Raw genomic sequence first — 25997 nt, 5'->3', positions numbered from 1 at the left:
TTAGCCATGAATTTGTTTTGGCTAAGTTATGTCCTGTCGGGTTGTGGAAACGGGGTCTGTGATATACAGTTTTATTAAGCAGACATTGACCATGTGATAACTGCATTTACTTCTAAGCGGCTAAGAAAATACGAATGTCTTCCATATAAATTGGTGCTTTTTCGTCGAAGGATAAATTTCTTTCGAGTTTTCTAAGAAAAAAAAAAACCCAACATAAAGGAGCGAGTGTGACTCTCAAAGCCGTATATCGTCTTCCAATTTGTGTATATTTTGTGTGCATCGTCACCATTGTTTGTCAAAACGAAGAAGGATTGGAAAGGTGGGCGGCGGTGGTTTGGTGCAGCCGCCATGGAAATCCTGGAGTGTGTGGAATGCTTTCATGGCAGATCCAGGATGAGATTTGCACAACGCCCTCTGCCACCTGGTAATTACTTTGATTTCTTATTTTTAGCATAATAATTAAGCTTGTTATTGAATGGGGATTGGTGTGGAAGTTGATGCCATTACATTAGTTATAATCATAGATTAAAAAGAATAGACATCGATGAGACCCATCAATTTCGGTAAGCATGTTTATCACCTTAGGCTACAACTAATTTATTGAAATCTGCTTTAGCGGATTTACTTTATGGGCCAAAGAAGCATGATCGATGATTGGGTTAACAAGTTGTCTCCAGGTAACGTTAGCCCACCTACCGGTAGGTGTTCAACATAACGTAATTTAAATCAGGGATGTCCTGCAGTGTCATTTAAGGTAATAATCGTGATTTGAGTACTGCTGTACCATTTTTTTTTTTTCACAGTTGTAAGGTTGGCTGTTGTCGAAAGTATTTTTTTTTTCTTTGGCAAGGACACCTCCGGATTGGTTTCCTTTTCATTTGTTGACGTCAGTTGCATTGTGAGACCTATATCCTTTGGCCAACGTAAACTCAATAGAATGTGGGATTGCGTGACTTGAGAAACAAGAGATGCTGTTCGAGCTTGTTTTAAGTACTAATATTGTGTTGAGCGTATTAGTGGGCCGGTGCTTAATTCATTGGCGGCATGAAGGAGCCAGACTAGTGGGGAAGGGGAGGGAGGAGGGAGGACGTAGCAGCGAGAAGAGTTAAAGTGGAGAGAGAGAGAGAGAGAGAGAGAGAGAGAGAGAGAGAGAGACCGCGTGCCTGTTATGAACAGATATTACGGAGGCAAGGTGTACTTTTTGCTTTAATTCATGCTAATTTATGGTTGACTGCATTGAAGCTGGTAACATCATAATTTTACCTTACCTGGCACCGTATTTAACATTTTGTTGTCCTACGAAAGGCCATTTGCTCTCGTCGGCGTCGAGGTGGTCTGAACCACGAAGGTCGTAAACCCCTTCATCATTCGAGTGATTCACGTCCTTGCTGTCAGCAGCCATTTCTATATTTGGTCTTTATCGCACGCGCGCTCCCAATCTAGGTGTTTTCAGTACGCCTGTTTGGAAACCCAAATATATATATATATATATATATATATATATATATATATATATATATATATATATATATATATATATATATGTGTGTGTGTGTGTGTGTGTGTGTACTGTATATATATATATACAGTATATATATATATATATATATATATATATATATATATATATATATATATATATATATATATATATATATATATATATACTAATAAACTGGTATTTACCTGCAGATTTCATGTCTTATAGTTATTTGTGGCATAAAGAGCATATGGGTGCATTTACATTTTATGCAGTATTTGGAAATCTTCGAATATAATTTGGAGGATAGTAATGACAGGTGGGGGGGGGGGCAGTTGTGGGGTTAATGAGGCAGCGTGTGTCAAGGGACAGCATGTGATTTGATCCATAGTAGAGGGGGGGGGGGGCAGAGAAGAGATTAGGAGGTTATAAAGTCTAGGGGTGGCATGGTGTTTATGGCGCCATGGAAATGAAACTGGCCAATTTTCGTTTTCCCCGATTTCCTTTTATTCTATTCCCCTTTTATTTACTTTGTTTCAGTCGACTTTAATCATTGTGATTGTCGTATCGTTTTGTGTTTGTATTATGCCATTATGACTTAGTTGACTAAGTTTTTGTTACAGTTGAATTAAGGAAGACGTTCAAAGCATGTTATTTTTTTTCTTCTTTCAGAATCCCCACCGCCGCCATATAGTAGATTTAATGTCGACCTACTTAGACCAGAAGGTGAGTTCCAAAATGTGTATATTTTAGTTGGAATTCAACTGTATTTAATATAAAAAGTCGTGATTTAGAATATTTCCATGATCTTATATAAAGAATAAAAAAGTCTTATAGACATTAATTGCTTCATATCATAACTTGAATATTGTTTAAATTTTTAATTCATCTAGATCACCTGCTTTATTTTAAATCATTTAGTCTAATTAAATATTCCTCTGGATATTAAATGCTTATCTTCTCACGGCGTCTGTCACCCTTATCAAACAATTCCACTTCCTGCACTGAAGGCCCTTTGGTTCCCACACCTCTCCCATCCAGTCCAGCAAACTCTCCTCTGACTTCCCGAAAACTTATACAAACTTCACTGGCCTTTTGTCTAATTTTCTAAACTATCAGACCACCCCATTATATATATATATATATATATATATATATATATATATATATATATATATATATATATATATATATGTATATATATATATATATATATATATATATATATATATATATATATAATATATATATATATATATATATATATATATATATATATATATATATATATATATATATATATATATATATATATATAGAGAGAGAGAGAGAGAGAGAGAGAGAGAGCAGTTTCTTCGCGCAGTATACCTGAATTTTAATTGCTTCCGCTTTGTTCTCTTTCTACTTGACAACTTTAGTCATACTCTTGCATGTCAGATTGAGGCACAAAATTATTTTATTGTGTAACTGCCTTTCATTAAAACTTCGATTTTTCAGTGTTTGAACTATTATGGTTTTTCTTCCTAGCACTTACAGTATACCCCCCCCCCCACACACACACACTTATTGATTTTGTTATCCGATTTTAGAATACTACTGAACATACTACCTCAGTTTTATTACTCTTAATATATGTCATTCTCACTTCTCGTGTCAAATCTTGCCTTTTCTATTGAGGTATGCTCAAGACATTTCGATTTAAATAGAAATCCACACAGTTGATCCCCTTTCCATAACATGTTTCATATCTTGATCACGACAGACAGCTTAGACTTTCATTTGCAATATTTTTGTCTACCTTACCGTTAAATCTTCCTAGACAATCACCTTACCATGCAACTTTTTTTAATCTATTTTATGTATCGCACCTGTATAATCTATTATTATTGTCATATCACCCTTACATTTCTCTCAAATGTATTTTAAGTAATACCAATTGTATCTTAAACAGATGCAGCTCCAAGCGAAGATCTGGAGTCGCAAGAGACGGGTGGTACTTACCAGTACTGTTCCTACTCCAATAATGGGCCTGGTAAGTTGCACAAATCTTATGATATTCATTTCTGCTTTATGGCTCACCAATCGTGGTTATGGGCATATCTGCTGTAGGTGTTGGTGAAAATACTCTCTATTCTTTTTTATTTTGTTTAAACTTACTTAAAGTTTTTCAATGGCAAAAGAGAAGAAAATAGAAATTTGCTTGTAGACTTTTTTTTGGAAACAAAAGCTTATCGATAGATATATGTTCCATAATTCCCAATGAGCAATAAATATCCAATGCTCTGAGGAGATGAAATATCCTGATCTATGCAGAACCTGCTGTTATGTTTGGAACTTGGGAACATTACGTGTTTCAAGGGAATTTCCCCATTGCCGAGGACGTCGTTCATAGATTCCTCGATTTTCTCTTCCCGGAATATTAAAGAGAGGCGGTGTCAGCACATTAGCTGATCTGGTGCGCAGGAATTAGAGAGAGGAGCCTCGTGTATTCGAGTAACCGTGGATTTCGTCACCAAGAAGAGCTGTGGAGTGGGTTCACTTTGTAGAACCCAATTCTTGGGAAGAATATATATATATATATATATATATATATATATATATATATATATATATATATATATATATATATATATATATATATATATATATATGTTTACCAGAATGCATCAAGTACTTGACGAGGTTAGGCTCAAGATAAGTAGAAGAAAGACAGATGAGGAGAACGGACTATGCAATGGAAAGATGAAGTATTTGAAGGAGAACGGATTAACGATTAGGATCTTTTAAATATTTAGGAACTATGATCTCCAATACAGGGTCTTTAGAATTAGAGTTTAGTGAAAGATCGAAAAAGAGCAAATCAGGCAGTGGCTAGATTAAGTAAAATTTGGAAATGGAGATGGTTTGGGCATGCTTTTAGCACTCTCCAAGAGAGATTAATTCGCCAAATGTTCAGCTGCGTTCCACAAGGCACTATAGTTGGAAGACCCAGGCCTACATGGCTGAGGACTATGAGGCGTGATGTAGATGATGTTGAATGGAGAGATATTGAATTGAAAGCTGAAGATGATGATATTGATTTATTATTAATATTAATAATTATTATTATTAGAATTATTAATTATTATGGTTATTAATAATAATTATCATTATTATTTGCGCCAATATGCGTAGGAGTATATATATATATATATATATATATATATATATATATATATATATATATATATATATATTACATGATGTTTGTAAACCACCTTTATTTATGAACGTAGTTATTGCTGCTTATGGGTTCTTTTGAGTAAGTTTTCATGGGATGAAGTTTCAGTCATTTGTTTTTCCCATGAAATCTTGATGGAAACAGGACAAGAACTTCCTGTAGAGGTTACTTTGGCTGTTTGTGTTAAGGATGCCTACACATGCTCTCAACGTTGTCCCATAATACGCGTGCGATCACTCCCTTTTACATCATAATTATATTTGTAGTACTGTTTTGCTGATTTTATCTATATAAAAATCATTGCGAATTTCCGTCTGATTAGGTAGAAAATTCATTAGGCATTGAATCTTTCCTTCTAAAGTGTTACCTTGACTTCTATTTAGTGTAAAGATATTTATTCAGAAATGTATTTATTTCCTATTTTGATCGGAACTTTCTCAAATGAAAATAACAAGCCGGATCAGAGTCTTTCTTCTTGCATTTCGCTTTCATTTGTAATAACTGCTTATGAACAACAATCTTATTCTCTTCGGTCGTAGGAAAAGAAAAAGGGAGAATGAAGATGATTGGGAATAAGGGTCAGAGCAAGGCATCGTTATCGTCGACGGATGGTGTTCCGCGGTGGTGGCGTCGACAGGTCGGTTAGCTAGTTTGTAGGAACACGAAGAATTCTTGGCGCCAACAAGGGTTGTTGTTTCATTCACGTAGGGGCGCCCTTCAACTTTGGCGCCAGGCGGGGCATTCCAGTTGCCAAAAGCACACGAAGATCGTTGGCACCCATATAATCGTAAACCAAACTTGCCTTCCTTGTTTTGACAAGTCTTTAAATATCTGTAATTACACTTCTTTTCATGCTATCTGTACCCATGACTTCAATAAGAAGTATTATAATGAATGTGTTGTCGATGGTGACAGTAAAGGATGAACGTGTCTTGTTGTGTGTGGGAAAGATGATGATGCTTATAAGAATGTAAGGTGACGACAGGAGAATGTAGTGTGTGACACTAGTGGCGCCAGTGTGGTGGTTGGCGAAGGTTGGCGCCAGAACCAGAGGGGCCTTGGGACGGTCGACAGACAGGTAGCAAGGATGTGTATATCTTGGGTCTCTCTCTCTCTCTCTCTCTCTCTCTCTCTCTCTCTCTCTCTCTCTCTCTCGATGCTGTCAGTCCCAAATGGGAGGAAGAATGTAAAAGCAAAAGGAACGACCTTTGTATAGTGATGCCGCCTACATGTCGCCATCGTCTTAGGGGAACCCCTTTCTTTCTTGTCTCTCCTCCCTTCCTGGCTCCCTCTGCGATGGCCTTTGGTGTCGCCGAGTCTCCTCTTGGTGGCTGCTGACGCCCGAGATGCGTTACTTGACTGGAACTGATGCTGATGGCGGCGCCCTCGCGGCCAGAAGAATTGGAACGACGGACTGACTGTCCTGTCCGTGATCCATCCTTCTTTCTTTCTCTCACTTTCTCTACCGTGCCAAGATGATCTGCTCCCCATCACTTTATGGGGGTGGGGGAAGAGGGTTCAGGGGAATGTATGTATGGTGGCGACGGGCAGGGTGACGCCAGAGTTTTCCTTTGAGCCCGTTGTCCTGGCGCCGTACCCCTCGTCGCTCCCCTAAGTTACCCTCGGCCCCTTTCCCCTCAGAAACGCCGACGATGTCTTTAAGTTCCCCCATTTCCCCTCTTAGCTTGAGCTTAATGTCCCATGGAAATATTTTATCTTAAGACGTTTTCTTGATATGCAATTTAGATGCACTCGTGTCAGTGCTACAGATTAGGTCATCCACCATCTTCTCTTTCTCTTTCCAGGGTGGGTTTTTTCTTTTGCATTTTCCTAAGGTCACTTTCCCGATAGGTTCCAATAATGGAAAGATTAAGACCTCATTTGTACGTGCATAGATGGCGACGTCTGCTGTTTGGCATTTCCAAATTTTAGCACTCAGCATTACCATACTGATGACTGCAGGGTTCCAGCACTAGACAACGACTCGGGATGTAATTGACCTTATAAACTTTGTTGACTTCTGTCGCCTAACGTGAGTCTCACTTTGTCACCCTCTCTGCCACTCCTAATTCTAGTGGGAATGAACATTATTAACGTAGCTGGTATTAGTTTCTCTAGATATCTTACTTCTATAGTTTACTCTTCTTGAAGTATAAGAACACACCGACCATTAGATGTTTTATGAATGTTTGCTGCTTAATAAGGGCGCGATATTACATGCATCACGTGCCAATAGTGGCAGATGTAATTTTATGTAAAATTATCCTTTATTTAAATTGTTTCTTCAATAATTGCTATTTGACTTTTATCATTATTCAGTACTGAAGAAAATTAGTTTTTTTTTTTCCATTTCTACTTATTAGGAAGTGGTTGCATATTTTGGACGCTCGAGGCTTTAGTTAAATGTCGCCCGTGCACATTGTGATCGCCTGACCTTGCGTAATCGCCTCAGTCTGAAAGCTGACGCTTCAACTTGAAATAAAAAGATGCTGACAGAATTTTTTTTTTTTTTTCGGGAATCTTTCAAAGCAACCTGTCTTGTAATATCAGCAACAACTTAACGGAACATCCAGTTTAGTACTCACTGTGCCAATTGATTCAAAAGAAGTGAGAATTGACTTGTTTACGTTTCTTAATATATTTCTTTGGTATCTGTGGATATCAAACTATTTGAAGATAATGGAGCCAAGTAGAGCCGATTAGCAACAACGGATCTTGATCGAGCGAAATAGTGAATGTTGCATCATTTTCCCACCGTGAATAGGCTCGTTGTGTTTGGCGTTTGTTAAAAGCCGAATGAACGGGTAATCGAAGAGTTGATTGTTGCAAGAGATGATGACTCAAGAAGAAGTAGCCTACGTGCTTCTACTCGTATATCTCGGAGTCTCTCCCTTTCTTTACACCCAATGGTGGATCCACATGCCTCCTTTACCCCCCCCCCTCTGCTCATGTGTAACTAAATAGCCCATGCAACCCATAATGAACGAGTGTTGCAATAGTGACCATCTCTAAAACGTGAAGGGCAGCCATTCATGCTAACAATATCGTCAATTCTGTGGCGCGTCTTGTGCAATCGTTTGTTTCCGATCATTACCAGGATCAACTTATTTAGATTATTAGGGAGCAGTGATTGGATGTCAGGTTACTTTGACTTTCTGAAAGGATTATTTTTTGTTAACCAATTGAATTTGGAATCTTTTGATCACTGGCGTTCATGGAGGCTCACTTGTCAGTAATGTGTCACGATTCTTATTCTTTATTTGATAGAAGTCCAATCTAACGACATAAATTGATGTAAAATTAATATTTATAGAAGTGGTTGTAATAGTATCGAAAAGGAGTTACTAGATTAGTTTGATATCCTTTGTTTTCTCATTGTAGATTGATTTTCTTCTGATCCTCTGACCTAAACTTGACACACTTACCTCTGTTTTCTGGCCGTGAACTGAGCGGTGTAGTGCTCAATTTAGGTTTTCTAGGTCCGTGGATGGCTTTCATGCCCATCGGTCAATCTGGCTCTTTATGTTTATGGTTATTTGATGCTGTAGTGAAGGCGTTAGCCTTTCAATGTGGAATAGCGTAAGGCGATATATATATATATATATATATATATATATATATATATATATATATATATATATATATATATATATATATATATATATAATATATGTGTTTATGTATGTATTTAGAATAATATCATATGTAACCGTACTTTACACTATAAACGTGAGCAATATTGCCCGCATTTAGTTAACGATCAATTAACATTCAGGGCTTGCGTGTCCTTTCTGCGGTATCAGTATTCACTTTGTTCGAATCATACTGTATTGTCAGTGTACTATTTAAAATGACTATCCTGAATCTGACTAATCCTGGAGGCTTCGTCGCCTCTATGTCGTCCTAGCGTGTTCATTCATAGGTTCCAGGAAAGTTGGGACTTTGCTCTCTTCCATTCATGAGTTTTGCCGAGGGCGCTTTTCCAGACTCGCTCGCTCTCTTTCTGTGGTATCGTGGAGTGATTGGTGGTCATAGTTTGTGTTCAGGAGCATACTAAACGTGTATTATTTTCAAGGTTAAATGGGGGTTACGTTTAGAGAAAATATTTTTTTTTTATGTACTGCACTTTTTCAATAATAACCTACTTTATTTACGTTATTGTGGACTAAGGTCCCAATGGTTAAGGTCCATTTTTTCATGAATAATCTTTCCTGAGTTATCGCTGTTTGCTTTATAATTCCCATCTTTATGGTGACTATCAAAGTTTGGGTTCATCGTTTTTACAAGTTTCACGTCTTATATCATGAACAGATTTAAAAAAAAAAAATTAATGTAGCTATTTTTTTTTTAAGAAAAGTAACTTTATCATTTTATCTAGTTTAATTTCTCTCGCTTTAACAAATTAGTGAAAGTAGAGAATATTTCTTAATAACCGTTTTTATGGACGTAGGACATGGAGCAGGTATGGCAGACTTGGCATTTGGAAGCCGAGACGATCGGACATAGAAGGGGAAGGGAATCGTCGGGAAGAGCATAACAAAGTATGCAGGTGGTCGGGGGTGAGCGCTAAATTCTGACCTGGCGCCTCCAAGTCCATTTGAGGAGCCACTCTGAGATTCCATCCAACCAATGTTGACACCACTACGCTTCAATTCCTTCCCCTCCACCCTACTCCGGCAATTCTGTGGCGGCACCATCCTTTCCTTGTCTCGTGTCGTTAGCTAGCAATATTCAAGAGTTTTGTGTCTGTCAAAATTTAGGTTGGACTAAGATGGATTTTTAATTACTTCTTACCATAGAGGAATGACGGTTGAAAGTCAGCGATTGAAGTGGTACATATGATTAAAAGAACTAAGAAATTTTTACAAGATATATATATATATATATATATATATATATATATATATATATATATATATATATATATATATATATATATATATATATATATATATATATATATATGAAAATGACCAATATGATTATTCACTACAACCATCCTTATAGGAACACACACACACATATATATATATATATATATATATATATATATATATATATATATATATATATATATATATATATATATATATATATATATATATATATATATAATATTAAAGAGAGAGAGAGAGAGAGAGAGAGAGAGAGAGAGAGAGAGAGAGAGAGAGAGAGAGAGAGAGAGAGAGAGAGAGAGAGATTTTGTTGTTAGTCCTTACGTGCTCCAGATATCTTGCTTCGCTGGGAAGAAAACTCCCCCCCCCCCAAGGACATCGTGTACTCTTCTTGAACTTTATTAACACATTGATCATTAGGTATTATGTGTGAATGTTTGTGTTGTTTAATAATGGCGCGCGAGATTGTGTTCATCACGTGGCAATAGTGGTGGTAGTGGGTGGAGCCAGGGAGGCAGTGGCGCCGTTCAGTCGCGGACAAACTTGCAAGCCTCCCGTGTCGCCTCTCATGCCCCCAATCCTATACCCTTCCCCTTTACCCTCGAGATATATATATATATATATATATATATATATATATATATATATATATATATATATATATATATATATATATATATATATATATATATATATATATATGTGTGTATACAACACTTACAGTATACTGTAATAGTCGTTTTCTGTGATCATTTCTTACAATTTAGATATTAAATTAAATATTACTAAATCGGTTTCGTATTAAAGAGTGTCGGTAATAACTTTTCCATGTTTGAAGATATAGATGGTGAGATGTAGAAATACACGAAGGAATTGCAGAAACTAACGAAGAATAGGAGGAAAGTTTGTCACCAACGCCGGAATAGCGTGGAATTACTTTAGTTTAAACCTGCCTCTTCATTGCGATTAAGAAACTTTTGTTCATCGTTCATTCTTTCCCAGACATTTCCATCTGCTTTAGAGGCGGAGGAGCGAGTTGCTTTAAATAATTTTCAATGCTTTGTTGTTTTTTGGAAACTTTTTTTTTCTTTTTTTTTTCTTTTTTTTTAATAAGACCATTTAATATTCGCAGTGGCCTTGCATTCTCATGGAACGAACTCTATAAAAGTATAAAGATTTAAATAATAATAAATCGAGTCAAAGAAGATTAGCAATTAACACCATCTCAGTAAATATTTGAAGACAATATGGAGTGGAAATTTTAAATAATATACCAGGAACTAAGGAAACTACTAATCTGGAGAGGTGAACAGAAAGGAAAGCATTCACGTGTCTGAACTCTGAACACAGTGGAGTCTCTACGCTATCCCAAAGGTTGAGCTCTTATGTGATATGGCTACCACCAGGTGTAATGTAGAGGTGACCCAACACCTGATATAATTATGGATACGCAACCATTTGATCAAAACATGATTTAAAGAAAGGGAAGATGTCTCCGGGTAACACGGAATTTTAACCGATTCTTGATTAACTGAAAAGAAAAGTTTTTGCTACGGCTCCAAATGTGCAGGATTGTTCTTCGTGGGTGGTACGCAGATTCCGGTGCTTGTGCGTTAATTGGTCGCCCCGTTTAATCTATAATTAACCATGATGGTTGCATTAAGACATTTGGCCACGAGTCCATCCCTCCCCCGTCTCTATCGATGATGGTTTGTTGGTGTGATACCATGATAGTTCCGCAACACATCTCATTATGTACAAGCAAAAAATTGCAATTATCCCGAACATATTCACGTAATTTTTCTCATTTAATACATCAGGTGTGGGCTTTAAAAGACCTAAACTATCCGTAGGGAAAATGCAGATCCCAAGTTTAGAAAAGAAATAAGTGTTCTGCATATTGTTTGAGATATTGTATTTACATGGAATGTACAAATGATAATACAGTATGCGATATTTCATAAGGAAGCAAAGATCAAAGCCAGTAATGTTGGGATATTAAAATTGTACTGAGGTTCATACAAAGCGAGATCAGGTCTAAATAAGATTAATACAAATTTATACTATGAGTAATAAGACATCTTTACTCTCATGTAGAGAAATGTTGGTGAAGGGAATCCTATTTGCCAAATTTTTTCCTCATCTGCTCATTTAAGCTATTCTAAATCTTACTATACGTAGTTATTGAAAGCTCTTTTTAAGGAATTCCAGAAAGGAGCAAGGCTATTTTCCTTGTCCAATCATAATGGTAATATTTTTGTCAATACATACAACATATTTTTGCAAATTCCTATTCTACAGTTTTATGATATGCCCACATCTTTCATTAAAGAATATATGTTCCAGGTTATTCATTTTTTTTTTTTTATATCTACGTATATGGATGAATGTTTAGCTACCTAGTAAAGCCTTCTCTTTTAGATTTTTTGTCGAGCGTTAAGGATTCTGGCTTAAATAACATTGTCATAAACTTGAAACTCTAGGCTAATTATTACTTTCAAAATTTTCTACAGGAATGACTTTTCAAGTTTTTTTTTTCTTTTTCGCGGAATGTTGAGTGGTAACCACCATATCAGGATGTGTCGCCCAGATAGTTCTTTCCGAAAATAATATATTAATCCTACTTTTTAATAAAATATAGAAACGTAGCACTATTTTGTATCATGAGTAGCTTTTTGCATTTCTTATATGGATAGATGCATTTGTGACAGTAAAAATATACAAATTGACTTCATATTAAATTGTCTGTCGAGTAAAAAGCTCAAATTTGGGCCTGCTATTAAATATTCTTGATATCTTCATGCGATAAAATGACAATTTGAGTTTTCATATATAATTCCACGCTTAACATTGAATTGGAGTTCATCCTGATTAATATGGTTCGCAATAGGTAAGAAATTGCAAGTAAATTTAGATCGTCCCCGGATAGTGTTCGTCTGGGTTTAAATAACTAATGAACAATTTTGATGACTGCTGGCGAAAGTTTTAGATATTTCTGTAATTAATTAGAAAGGTAAAACGAATCCGATAGTGTGATAGGGTAGAACATAAAGGCTCATACGATTATCATGATCATATATATCTTAGATCACGGAAGTTTAGGATTTTTTTTCTTATTAATTTTCACAGGTGGTTAAAATAGCGTTAGGAGTTACCTGTTCGTCTTTCCGCTGTGTCCAGGTTAAGTTGTTTATAGATTTATCTTTCATTTTTTATGTCGGTTTTATAAAACAAAAACCCATAATGAATCATTGAAGATCATCGTTAACAACACTTGTGTATGTGGAGTGCACATAAGTGTACGTGAGGGCGAATGTGGTTGAAATGTAGGTTTAGTGTTGAATAGTGGCGGAGGTGGCAACACTGCCGGCGCCAGGTAGTCGGGCCGACGCGGACGACAGCCTGGTAAGTTTTCACGTCCCGTTCAGACACATGTACGCACACACTGTGCACTGTCAGTGCGCGTACAGTCATACTTATATTTACATACTTGAACACACGAGAGGTAAACAAGTTGTCCCTTTCATATCAAAGGGCTAGTCTGTATCTGAAGTTGTTTACAGTTTTATGCACCAAGACTTGCTGTAAAAGTTAGGAGCTTTTTCATACCGCAAACTTTAAACTTCACAGGAAAATGTTATGACAATCTTCCTCATACCAATTTTATTCGTTTGATGGCATTTCTCTGTATACGGCCGGATCGTGAAATTAAATTGGTTTTATCATGTTTCAGTCTGCAACTGTTCTCGCGCAAATTGTAGTTGGTTTTATTTATTGCATTATAGTGGTTCTAGACGCAAACCCTCCTTAAGTTTAATGAGTGAAAAGAGGACGGTCTATGTGAGGTATACAGTTTCCTTATACATTTATTCCAATATTGGAATGCATTGAATGTATAAGATATCTGTGACGTGATGGTTAAAAATGTATATATATATATATATATATATATATATATATATATATATATATATATATATATATATATATATATATATATATATATATATATATATATACACACAGTTTGTCTAAACTTTGAGAATTTCTGAGCTTAATAGAGTTATATTGAAATCAGTAACACATTTATTAATTGTAAATTTATTATGCAGTAGTATTTTATGCTCATTTATCTTGTTTTTACGAGGTTTATGCTTAAAAGAATATTTATATTTTCTAGGTACAATTCTTTAGTGCCAAGTAGCTATGTTCTAAAGAATGTTTTTATTTTCTAGGTACAATTCCTTGGTGCCAAGTAGCGTATTGGGAAGGCCGTGTTAGAGTGGGTCGACTTTACCCCGTCAGAACACCATCTCTTAACATCATGGGAGATATTCCACATGGAGAAGGCCTATGTTTAGCTTCTCTTACAACAGGGTCAAATTATTCTCCCACGGAACAAAGCAAAAAAACTAAAGAAAAAATTGGTCTAGGTGAGTGTAATTTTCTAGTACTTGAAGGACACACAAGTTTTCCTGTATCAATTGAATTAAGATTTCCATCATAAATATTTTCATATACAAAAGAAATAAGTTTTCTCTCTTCAAAGATATGTGATATGTCAAGAGGAGTAGTTATTAATTAAATGTGAAATTTTGATTGAAATAATGTATAGATATAGTGGTAACTCGGAGATCATTCCATAATTTGTTCCAAAACAGTATTTGAACGCTGAATCAATTCTCGCCATAAGAATTGATGGATCAATTTTACAGTTAACATTAATAAATATTAGTTCGCATATAAGAACTTACCCCAAAAAAAAAAAACTTTAAAAAAAATATTTCCATTGTGTGTGGATTAAAAACATGAAAAAGTTAATGATGCAATGTTTTGCAGGGCCTGAACTGGGGGAGAGCTACAAGTAAACTGGCTCTGTGGCCTTGTCTCTAACCATAGATTCTTTGAAGATTGACATCCAAATTGGTGTTGGACCTCTAGGGAAATAATTTTTAAAATAAAATTTTTAATTATCAAACTTTTAGTTCTTGAGTGTTGGATCTCTGAGGTATTACTCTATCAGTAAATTATTAAATGACCTTTTTCTGTAAACAGTTTTTTTTTTTGCTTCCTCAGGTTTAGTTCTTTACCAAGAAGGTGGAGGTGTGTGGGTTTATAATCGTTCCGATATACCCCTTTTTGTGAATTCGCCAACTTTGGATGGTGGGATTCATCCGCGTTCCAATTTCAACGTCCATAAGCTTCCTCCGGGTCATTTGATTAATATTTTTGATTATGATAAGGCCCGGCTCTATCAGAAACTTCCGCTTCATCCAGACTTGGTGCATGAAGGACCTATCGATCAAAATTCGGTTAGGGTTTCTTTTGCTAAAGGCTGGGGACGCAACTACCATCGTCAAGAAATCACAGAGTGCCCATGCTGGCTAGAAATTTTACTTGTGCCTGTGAGATGATAACATGATTTATTCAGGTAGATACTGCCCTTCTACAGCTCTACCCACCTGATGTATTCATGCTGCTGGCTGGTCCAGTAGGACTTCAGGAGTGGGCACGTTTAGCTCTCAGCAGCCAGTAGGAGCAGCAAAATGAGAGAGGAAGATGGAGCAAGAAAGACTCTCAGACATCATGTTTGTGAGACGGAACTCCTCTTTGCAATATCAGGATGTTGTAGCACTAATATGGGCAGCTTAGATAATGTTGACCCAGCTAAGGCTAGTGTGATTACCATAGTGACTTTGGTGCAGTAAGAACATGTTTCAAACAGTAACTGATAACAATTAAGCACTGGTACCAGATCTTGTTTTTCTGATAATCTTTGCCTGTTTGTATAAGTGTGAGATGTACTAAGACCCCTCCATTTTATGGTATTCTGCTACAGTATTTATATGAAACTATTATTGTGACGCACAAGATTCATGTATGTCAAATTGTTCTTAATGGGTCACAGTTGGACTAATGAAATATGCCAATAAACAGGGCACCATGTGTAAAAGAATTTTATAATGAAATCTAGTCGAGTTTTGTTATTTTGTTAATGTCTGCAATGTATGTTTCTCCTCTATAGGATCATCAACTTTTTGTGTTTGAAACCAAAATTTTGTAAAGGAATGGCAACGCATGCATAAATAAAACTTATGTTTTGTTTATGCATTTGCATTGTTGTTTCTTTTCTGTAAGATAATTTTTAAAATGAAAATGTGAAAGTACATGAAAAAATTAAACTGTCTAATCTTGCTAACTCATTAGGTACTCTTTTTACATCATATATATTTCTTTTAGCTTTTAGGGTAGCATCTTTTCTGTGTAAAGCTGAATGGAACTGACATTTTTTTTAATGTAAATTGGCTGGCATCCTACATCATGTGTAGTAATGTACAGGCAGTTTTATGATGTCCATTTTAATCTGACAGTCACAAACATTTCTCTAAATGATTTTAATTGTCTTGATTATCAGTTCAGTGACAGTTCCATTGTCTCCTTATTGCAAAATTACAAAATAAAGCAATTAAGAACAAATGAAAAATATTTAATGTGCTCTTCATGTTAATGAGTAGTATTAAAAGAGTCCACTAAATAAAAGTTCCCATTGTGCTATGTCATCCATGAATTAATCTTTAAGATATGCGGATAGCTGATATCGTAATAGGTGCTACAAAGGAAAAGGATCTTTCACTCCACAGAAGTACAAATAGCTTCCTTGCAAACCCTGGTGCCCTCATATCATATAATAAGACTACAGTATTGTATAAATTTTAGGTTTCATTGCTTCATTATTCTGAAAATTGTGAAAGTTGGCCAGCCATTAGTGTAAATAATTTCCCTCCCCCCCCAAAAAAAAGGACAGTACCAGAGTTATTTTGCCAAACTTGAAAGTGAATGTCACTTGCTAATTACCTCATAAGTATATACATATACCATATAAATAAGATATATATTGAATGTGTAACAAAATTATGCTAAACTGATTGTGATCTGGTGTAGCAACAGATTACTGTTAAAAGTGCTTTAATGTACAGAGAAAGCTCTTCTCTGCACAATTGTTACATAAATTGATATTTGCTAAATGTTTCTTCAGCAATATCTTTTAGAAAAGGATCAGAACAGTACCAATGTGTAGACTTTTCCATTTTCATCAGTGCATGTTTGGCTTGCTATATCCAAGATGGTGCCAGTGTTTTGAAGAATTTAAATGCAATATGTGAGGGCACCTTTTGCTAGTTTTTTACCCCATTTTTTTTCTGCTTGGAAGTTTCTCAGCTTTTATATTTCTGGATTAAGACTTGATAGTTTTTTTATGAAATATGGGAATCTTTGATCAAGCACTTGATGATATTATAAAAACCTATCCTAAAGTATGTAGTTGCAGTCTCTTATTTTTATTTTCCGTGCACTGCATATAGTAACTGAATTTTTTTTTTTACAATTTGCAAAGTCAAGATTTATAGTTTATTTAAATTTTTCAACCAGAATACTCTACAAGGGGTTTATCTGGATATAGATAATACATCAGTTAATCTAGAATAGTCTTCAATGATCTGGTGCAACAAGTGGCTTCCTCTTTTTTTTTTTTTTTTTGAGTAAGTTAGTGCTAAATCCAGTTGCAAGCCTCAAGCCTCATATAGGTACTCTTAATAAATATCTTTCTTCCATTAGCAAATGAGTCTTCTTAAAAGAACTGCTTTGTTGAGGATAAAGTTAACCAGAGAAGAAGCTAAATCCCAGATTGTATTTATAGATTGTAACCAGGGCAAGATTTCAGAATTGCTACACTTATAAAATATGCATGCTTAGCAAGGATTGCATGCTTACTTTCCATTTATTTGTAAGAACTATTGGTTATTCATTGTAGATCAATGCTAGATTCTACTTTTGATAAACCCTGGTTACAGGTTCAGTATTTTTTAGCTAGAGGATGGGACCAAAACTTGCAAAGTGCCTCATAAGAGATTATACAGGGTCATGTGAGGTATAGTAGGTAATTTGACCTGTAGCATTACTGTAAAGAAAAGCTTATATGCGAGTCATATGTGATAATACTTTCAATGGTACAGTTGGCCAAGCCATGGAAAGGTTTGTGTGATAGTAGATGGCATGGTTGTTAGAACGATACCAGACTTAAAAAGTAGTTTTAGATTAGGTAGATTTGTTTTTTATGATAGTAATGAGGATGGACTGGTGTGTGAAGAAAGAGGATTTGATGGAACAATATAACCGGTTTGTATGCATGTCTGGTTTGAAAGGAAAGTATTACTTTGTGCCATAATTCCTCCATTACACAGTTGCTGTGTATTGTTAGGGTGTGTGTGAGAGATGAATAAAAATAGTAAATACTATTTTGAATAAAGCATAAATGAAATTAAATTGACTGATATGCCAGTGTTTTAAGTGAAAACTAGGATTAATTTTACTTAATAAAAACGAGATGGAGGAGCATTGCTTAGGTCTTCCACCAACTTAAAATTGGAAAGCTGCAGTGAATGCCCAAACGGAGTTTCCTGATATCACCACATTTCTTAATTTCAAGGGCCCCTTTCTTTTTCTTAGACATGCCATTTGAGGCTAAAAAGTGGCTGCTCACATGATGATGCCTTTATTTCTGTCTTCAGGAAACGTCTGCATTTAAATGTGACATATACTGTTCCTTAGTATTTTATATTTCAGTTTTCAGTGGGCATACGTTTTTAACTATTGCTTATGGTAATTATGTGAGGTGTACAATGTCCCATGATTATTTTGTCATTTCGATTCCCCTACATCCATCTGAAAGTCTTAGGGGGTGTACAATGTATCCAGTAATGTACATAGTGTATATATAATAGGTTACTAAATAATGGAGAAGCATAGGCTGGTTGCAACTGTAGAGGAAGGAATTTCCAGCCTTATATATTTTTGTTAACCTGGTAATGCTACCTACCACTGCTTCACCATGGCATATTCTGAATTATGGGTCGACCATGTTTGAAACATGTACAGTTGATTTTTATTAAAAACTTTTAGATTATAAAATGTATTATTCCCTTATACCTGTAAATTTAAAATGCCACTTCTGTATGCTATACTGTACAACAGTACTATAAACCGCTTGTCTGAAAAGCAAAAAATTATACATGGAAGATCAATCGGAGGACTCCGACATGATGTAATAGTACAATCACTTGAGGTGGAGAATGCTATAAAACTATAAAACTGTACATCATCTTTTTAAATGACTTATAATTCCTTGTTTATAAATCGCAAGTCAAACTTTCTCCTATTATGAACTGGTAATTGTCATTACATAGCTCAATCAAGACAAAATCTTTTGCATAACAAATAAAAACCAGAGATTGCAAACCTTGCAAGACAGACAATGCCGTACAAATCTAACTTGGTCACCCATACTAAATAGAGAAATTACTGTTAATGGGTTGAAAATTTTCTCCCCTACTGAATAGAGAAATTACTGTTAATGGGTTTAAAATTTCCATATGGCCCTTAGTACAGCAACAACAACACAAAGTAAATAAAGGGTACCATTCTGTGTAATTTATTTCCAATTTTTCTCTTCCTGTCCAGCCTCTCAAACTTCTTGTAAATTATTCTCTTTTTCTCAAAGTTGAGACACCTCAACATAACCTGAGTAGTACCACTGTATTGTATTTTATTTGAGATGTATAGATAAGAAAGTAGCTTTACCAAAATTCAAATGGTAATATAATGAAATGGTTATTCATAAAATACACAAAGCAATATGTTGAGAGGCAATATTACCCAACTTGGGCCATGCAGATACAAAGTCTTCAATTGCCATCTACTGTATCAAAAATAGTGGAAGCCAAGCTCAGAGATAAATACAGGTATGCAAAACTCACTCTGGCTACAGTAGGTTTCACAGCAACATCTTGCATTGAAAAGCAAGATAGTTTTTGATAGTTCATGTAGTGAGTAGAATAAAGAAATTGGTCTTTGCTACAATAGTAACAGACCCGAGTTATGGAGTTATTATATTCACAGTTCTTAAATACAGTATAGAAAATAAGGTATATTTTCAAATACCTGGAGATAAGAAATTAATATTTCCTAAAGGTACACAAAGTTACAATTAGAAGCTACAATTTTAAGAGGGTTTAGTCTGCATTTTACTCAAAATCTTTCAACTTATTTTTCATCTTTTTCTGATTATAATTTGTACATTTGTTGGAGTGTGTTCAGATAAAGACTTGGTCCTGTCTACACAATCAGTAAACAGTAATACCCTGATCCCGTCCCAATGCACAATCTAGGAGTGCGAGTGGCAGGCACGAATTTTGACGTCGAACGCAAGGAAACATCAGGCAAACATGAATGGGCAAATGTTGGTGTGAGCTTGAACGAAACATCAATTTTTAAACTAATTTGTATTTTTTTCTAGCCATACTAACCTGAGTCCTTTAATTAAGAAGATTGTTTCAGCGCTAGCTGGAATCTGTAGTTAAAGATAGAAAGGTAAATATGCCAGTTAAACCCAAGATGGAAGAGCAACACGTGTTCACTCTCCTCGACCAGTCAAAAGAGGTGGAGTTCCAATGTGAGTGTGCGGGCTGAGCAGGGGGATTAGCTGCCACCTCACTTGAGTTTTTTATGACTGTGAACATCCAACTAAGCCAAGCTACTCCTTGTAAAGAACAAGGATTTGTATTCGTGTCATAACAAAGAAACTTTTTATGAAGATCTGTACAGATCTTTGAAAGAAAACAATATTAAATTCACATTTGTTTTAGGGAATTTCAATGCAAAAGTAGGTAAAAAAAGAGAAGGGAATTAGCTGCAAATAAATTTGGAGTAGTCACAAAAAAATGACAGAGACATGATTGTAGAATTAGCTGAAAGAAATAATCTTAAAATTATGAACACCCGTTTTTATAAAAAGAAACATAAGAAATGGACATGGAGAAAGGAGAGATTTTAATCTCAGTGAAAAATTTAATTTACTTAAAGATATAACTGTTAAATAAGTTAAAAGTTGAGCAACTATTGAATGGTGAGAAGTAAAATTTGTTTAGGAAGAGAAAAACTAATTTTCAGAAGGAAAAAGAACTGTAATGAGAGAAAAATTTGATGAGTTTTGTTTAGCAATATGAATAGGTATTCCCTCCTCCATGATGAAATGGAAGCATGAAAAGAAGAAATGAACATAATTTAACAAAATTTGTATTTGAATCAGCACAACATATAGGTGGAAAAGTTCCTAAACAAGATCAAGGAAAAATATCAGAAAGCACCAAAAAAACCTGATAAAGAAAAGATTGGAGTGATTGATTGATTTGAGATTTTCTGGCATCATTGATGTCAATATCGTTTATTGTAACTAAAAATAAAAGTATATTCTATTAAAACCATAAAAGTAAAGATGTCATTTTAAAAGTTAAATATCTTTTAGAAGATCTGCTTCTGAAATAAAGCTAAAAATACTACTAGCATGGTAGGACACCTCATGTCCAAGAATCTTGGCAGGGAGGAACCTGTCATCCTCACCTCGAGCCTAAAACAGATTTCTATTTCTCTCACTACTATATGTGGGGTATTCAGTTAACAAATGCCTCACTGTCAATGGTACCAAACAGTCGTTGCAATGTGGTTAATATTGGCCAGCCAGCAAAAACTCATGTATCATCTGACTGTGACCAATGCGAAGATGGCAAAGAGTATTCTCCCACTTTCCGGGCGTCCTGTTATACCTCCAAGGAGGTATAACATTACTTATTTCTCTCATCTTATTTTCACGTAAACTATCCCAATGCTGTTGCAAATTATTATAAATAAAACTTTTAATTGTAGGTAAAAATCATACTGGGAATGGGATACTTTCTTGGTAGCACTCTTTGCCAGCGTCCGCCTTCTCATTTCCAGACACCCCTACGTGTGCCGGAACCCAGCAAAATCTAACTGTTATACCTTTCATACCAATAATTAAAAGCCACTCTAAAATCTTTAAAACTAAAGGATTTTTGGAATTAAAAACTTCTACAGCTTGTAGGACACTTCTTTCTTCATTAAAATGGTAATGCCATTTTATCAATAGCGGTTAGTATGACATATAGTTCGGCAGTAAATATAGAGGATGCTAGCGGAAGTGTACCTCTACAATTAAAAGCACTACTACATACTTCAAATCCAACGCCAGCATCAGATTTGGAGCCATCAGTATACAGTTTATGAAATTTGATTACCTGTGTTCCAAAACAATAAACACACTAAAATCCCATGACATTTATAAGCACAATCAGATCAAAATCGAGGAAACACTGAAGAAAGGAGAAAGCATCAAATTGATGAAAATGAAAAAGAAGACTTGAAACAGGGCACAAACAGATATTTGCTTTAAAAGATAAAAATGGAAATATCAACAAAAGAGGTATAGATAAAAATTGCAGAGGATTTCTATACAATGCTATACAATAGTGATATAAGAAATAACTTTGCCAATAGAAATAATGAAACAACTGACCTGTTACCAAAAGTAACAGTAGAAGTAAAGAAAGCATTAAAAGGCATGAAAAGAGGCAAAGCAGAAGATGGTGTAATAATTGATTTCACAGGAGCAAAACTTTATCATTATACTGATTCACAAATTGGGAGACGCAAACAATATGAAATATTTCTGCCCAATAAGTTTCTTCTCAGTAATATATAAAATATTTACAAAAATCATATTACACCGAATAAAAAGGCAGTTAGATTATTCAACAATGAGAGCGGGCAGGCTTTATAAGAGGGTATTTAACAACTGATCATATCCATCTAATTAACCACCTAATTGTGAATTCAACAATGTGTGACAAATCATTATGTATGGTATTTACAGACTAAGAGAAAGCTTTTGATTCGGTGAAAACTTCAGCCGTAATGAGAGCCCTTCAAAGCATATTATGTTAAAACACTTGATGATATCAATATAGGAAGTGCATCAACCCTAAAGCAACGTGAGGATAGGGAGAAAATTCCAACTGATAAAGGACACAGACAGGGAGACCTCATCCCTCCTAAATTAGTCAGTGTGCCTAGAAGTTTTTAAGAATTGAGACTGGGAAAATGTAGGAATTAACATTAATGGGGAATACCTCAACAAGTTAAGATTTGCAGATGACAGAGTTCTACTTAGAGAATCATGGGAGGAATTGCAAAAGATTATAGAAAATTTTAATAGAGAATGCAAAAATGCAGGAATGAAAATAAATATGAGTAAAACTAAGATAATGTTCAATGAAAATGCAGACAACAAATAAGGGTTATGGACAAACCTCTTGAGATTGTTCATGGATATGTCCTTAGGACAGACAGTAAGTGTTTCCCCAGAACATGAGACTGAAATTAAAAAGAAGGATAAGCATGAGATGGAGAGCTTTTGGTAAACTACATGAGATTATGAAAATTAAAATGCCACTTTCACTAAAACCAAAATTATTTAATCATATGGGCCCTACCAGTATTATCTTATGCATCAGAAACTTGGAGCCTTAGCAAAGCATTAGAACATAAGCTAGCTACAACTCAAAGAAATTTGGAAAGAATAATGATGGGAATAACAGTAAGGGAGAGAAAAAAAGGCATCATGGATAAAAAAGCAAACTAAATTAGAGGATTTTCTAAAAACAGGTAAGAAAAAGAAATGGATGTGGGCATATATAATGCGAATGACAGATAATAGATGGACAAAAAGAATAATAGAACGGGGTCCCTAGAGATTACAAACAAAACACGGGAAGGAAGAGAAGACAATGGATTGAGGAGTTAAGAAAATTTGCAGACATGCTGGGAGGACAAGTCTGAGGCCTTTGTCCTGCAGTGAACTAACAATGTTTGATGATGGTGATACATACAAATACCTGTACCCTATACAGGAATGTTGGCTACCTATACTTATACAGTACTAGTTAGCAGTAAGTAATAAATATAACAATTCCTTACCTTTACAGTATTCCTGTGGTTGACCTGCCCACTGCCAACAGAAGTCTCCCTTACAATTTCCAGACAAAAAAAAAAAAAAAAAAAAAAAAAAAAAAAAAAAAAAAAAAAAAGGCATGAAAATATCCAAATAAAAAGTGGTCCCAAATTCATGAATGCATATAAAAACACAGATAGCAAGCTAATGCTAAAGTGAAACGTAATGTGCTACTATGCATCGGCTAGTAGTTTGTTGTATCAAAGAACCAAGTGAGGATTTCCTTAAGTACCTTATGGGAGCCTCTTCGTAATGGTGAATCTGAACTCGAGACCCTTGTAACCCATAGACCTCCAGTATATGTTGTCTAGGAAGTGCTGCTTTTGACAACTAAGGAGAATAAAAAGAATCAGTATTCATCTTCAGTAACTTATTTGTTTACCTTTCAGAAATAAGGAGATATCTCTCCAAAGTGGGGCTCTTCTGAGTTTTATCTTCATTTTCCTGTTCTTGAGAAAACTAAAAGTATAACCTAAACTAAGTTTACTAACAAGTATGTATCCTTTAATTATGAGATTAATTTAAAAGCTGACCAGATATTAATTTTTCCTTACCTTATTCATGTTTATCAAAGTATTACTTAAATGTATATATAGTATTAAATAAGTTATGCAGATTAATGCATCTACTTCTAACATTCAAATGACATTATCAATTTGTACAAAACCTACAAATGTGAAAATTTTCCCTTATATCAAAAGCCGCTGTGCGGACCGAGCAGTTAGGTGAGGTGAGTGCAACTAAACTTTATTAAACTATCATTGAATTTATATACAGCGACTTCCGAGGAATATTACAAAAATTCAAATATGATAAAGCTCGTGCTAGCATGATAACAAAAGATGGTCTATTAACAGTGCAGGGAAGAGTGTGTAGGAAACATGAGGTACCTTTTTTATTTTCAATAAGAACCTGTGTGCCTATGTATGTTAAGGGACTTGTTACAGTAATACAGGGGACAGGGGCTAGCACCTACATTAACATCATTAGCAACAAAGGTGCTAGCACCTGCATCAACATCATTAGAGAAAAGTAAAGATGTACCATTGGCCGAGTATATGAGTGAACAATGTGCACTGCCATTCGAGACATGTTGCAACCAATCAATAACAGGGACCAAATGATTTACCAAGCCATTAGTAAAAATATACTTGTTTGCTTATTAGCATTTACTTTAGTGAGTGAAGTGATATTAGAATCCAGAATACAAGCTCAGATTTCTTCCTGGGAATACAAAGGTCCATAGCAGTATCCTGGATGGATTATGGAAAAGCAAGGGTTATGTAGCAGAAGATATTATAGTTTTAGAGTGTGAAGGTTTAAGAGAGAAACTCAGACTCTGCTGTGTGCTGTGCACCATTTGAACCCCTATAGACTGATGAACTGGAATCAGTAGTTAAAACTTGATGAGTTAGGCTAGTTCAAAACTGAATAGGTTTGGTTAGAATTTCTGTTTGGTCTGAAAAATTACTGGGCTTCTTAGATTGTGCAAACGAAGCTAAAGAGATCAAGAGCTTACAAAGTCCATTATTATCAAAACAGAAAAGACCGAGGGCTTGTTAACATGTGGAGATTTGTTAATGGCTGATGTGGCATTTCTAACTTCATCCCCCTTTTAATCAACTAGCCTAATCCTCCACAGGATTTTTCACTGAATTAAAAGATAGTTTTCTTGTACTTTTGAAACTTGAAATTAGTTAAAAATTTTTATTGTATCAACAGGACTACTTATTCAAAATCAGTTACCTGGTCCTTATCTCCCTAGCTACATGACAAAACAAAATATATTACAAAATTTTTATTTGAACAAAATGCTGTCAATCTAATTAATTAAATAATTGGATAATCAACAAAAAAGAGAATTACATCTTTGCATAAATGTTAAAGTAATTATTTTTATTAAATACCACATAAATAAGTTGAAATGTGTGAACATAATTCATTATAACTAGTGATGCAAATTTTAGCACTTTCTTAGAATAGTTTATAATTACCTTCTTGATTTATTCATTTGCATCTAAACAAATCTAAAATAAGATCAAAGTTGTAAATTTCTCTTCTAAAAATCCACAATGAAGCAGATAATTTAAAAGTAAATTTCCCATTTCATTCTCTTGTAATGTGCTAAAGAGAATTAAGTATTCAAGAACAAAGTAGGAAACTGGCTGTTTTACAGATCACTTTAAGGAAGAAAAGGTTACAACACTAAATGGGAACTGAAGGAGAACCATTTCTTGCACTTGAAATAACAATTTAGCAATTTGTCTATAAAATAAAGGAAAATGTGAGGATAAGTCATTTTAGGGAAAAACAAGGTAGACTATTGGCTGTTTTATACACCAGCTTAAGAGAGAAAAGGTTAAAAAACTAAATGGAAACTAAAAGAAAACCCTTTCTTGTACTTGAGCTTATAATTTAGAGATTTGTTTATGAAATCACAGAAAATGTGAGGGTAAGTCATTTTAAGGAACGCTTAGAGAC

The 25997-nt window shown here is 34.9% G+C and overlaps 1 protein-coding gene across 2 annotated transcripts in view; it reads left to right on the top strand.

Moving 5' to 3' along the window:
- The window catches only part of Dad (Daughters against dpp), a 184496-nt gene extending 165934 nt beyond the window's left edge, over positions 1-18562 (top strand). For both annotated transcript variants that reach the window (XM_068378750.1, XM_068378751.1), the window contains 4 exons: positions 2153-2206; positions 3432-3512; positions 13831-14028; positions 14672-18562. In XM_068378750.1, the coding sequence (XP_068234851.1) occupies positions 2153-2206; positions 3432-3512; positions 13831-14028; positions 14672-15009 (671 nt within the window). In that variant the 3' untranslated portion in view covers positions 15010-18562. The remainder of the gene's footprint in view (positions 1-2152; positions 2207-3431; positions 3513-13830; positions 14029-14671) is intronic.
- Positions 18563-25997: the final 7435 nt, after the last annotated feature.

This window comes from Palaemon carinicauda, chromosome 8, assembly GCF_036898095.1.
Source record: "Palaemon carinicauda isolate YSFRI2023 chromosome 8, ASM3689809v2, whole genome shotgun sequence".
Taxonomy (NCBI): Eukaryota; Metazoa; Arthropoda; class Malacostraca; order Decapoda; family Palaemonidae; genus Palaemon; species Palaemon carinicauda.
Note: the sequence above shows the minus strand (reverse complement) of the source record. Positions and strands in the feature narration are given on the sequence as shown.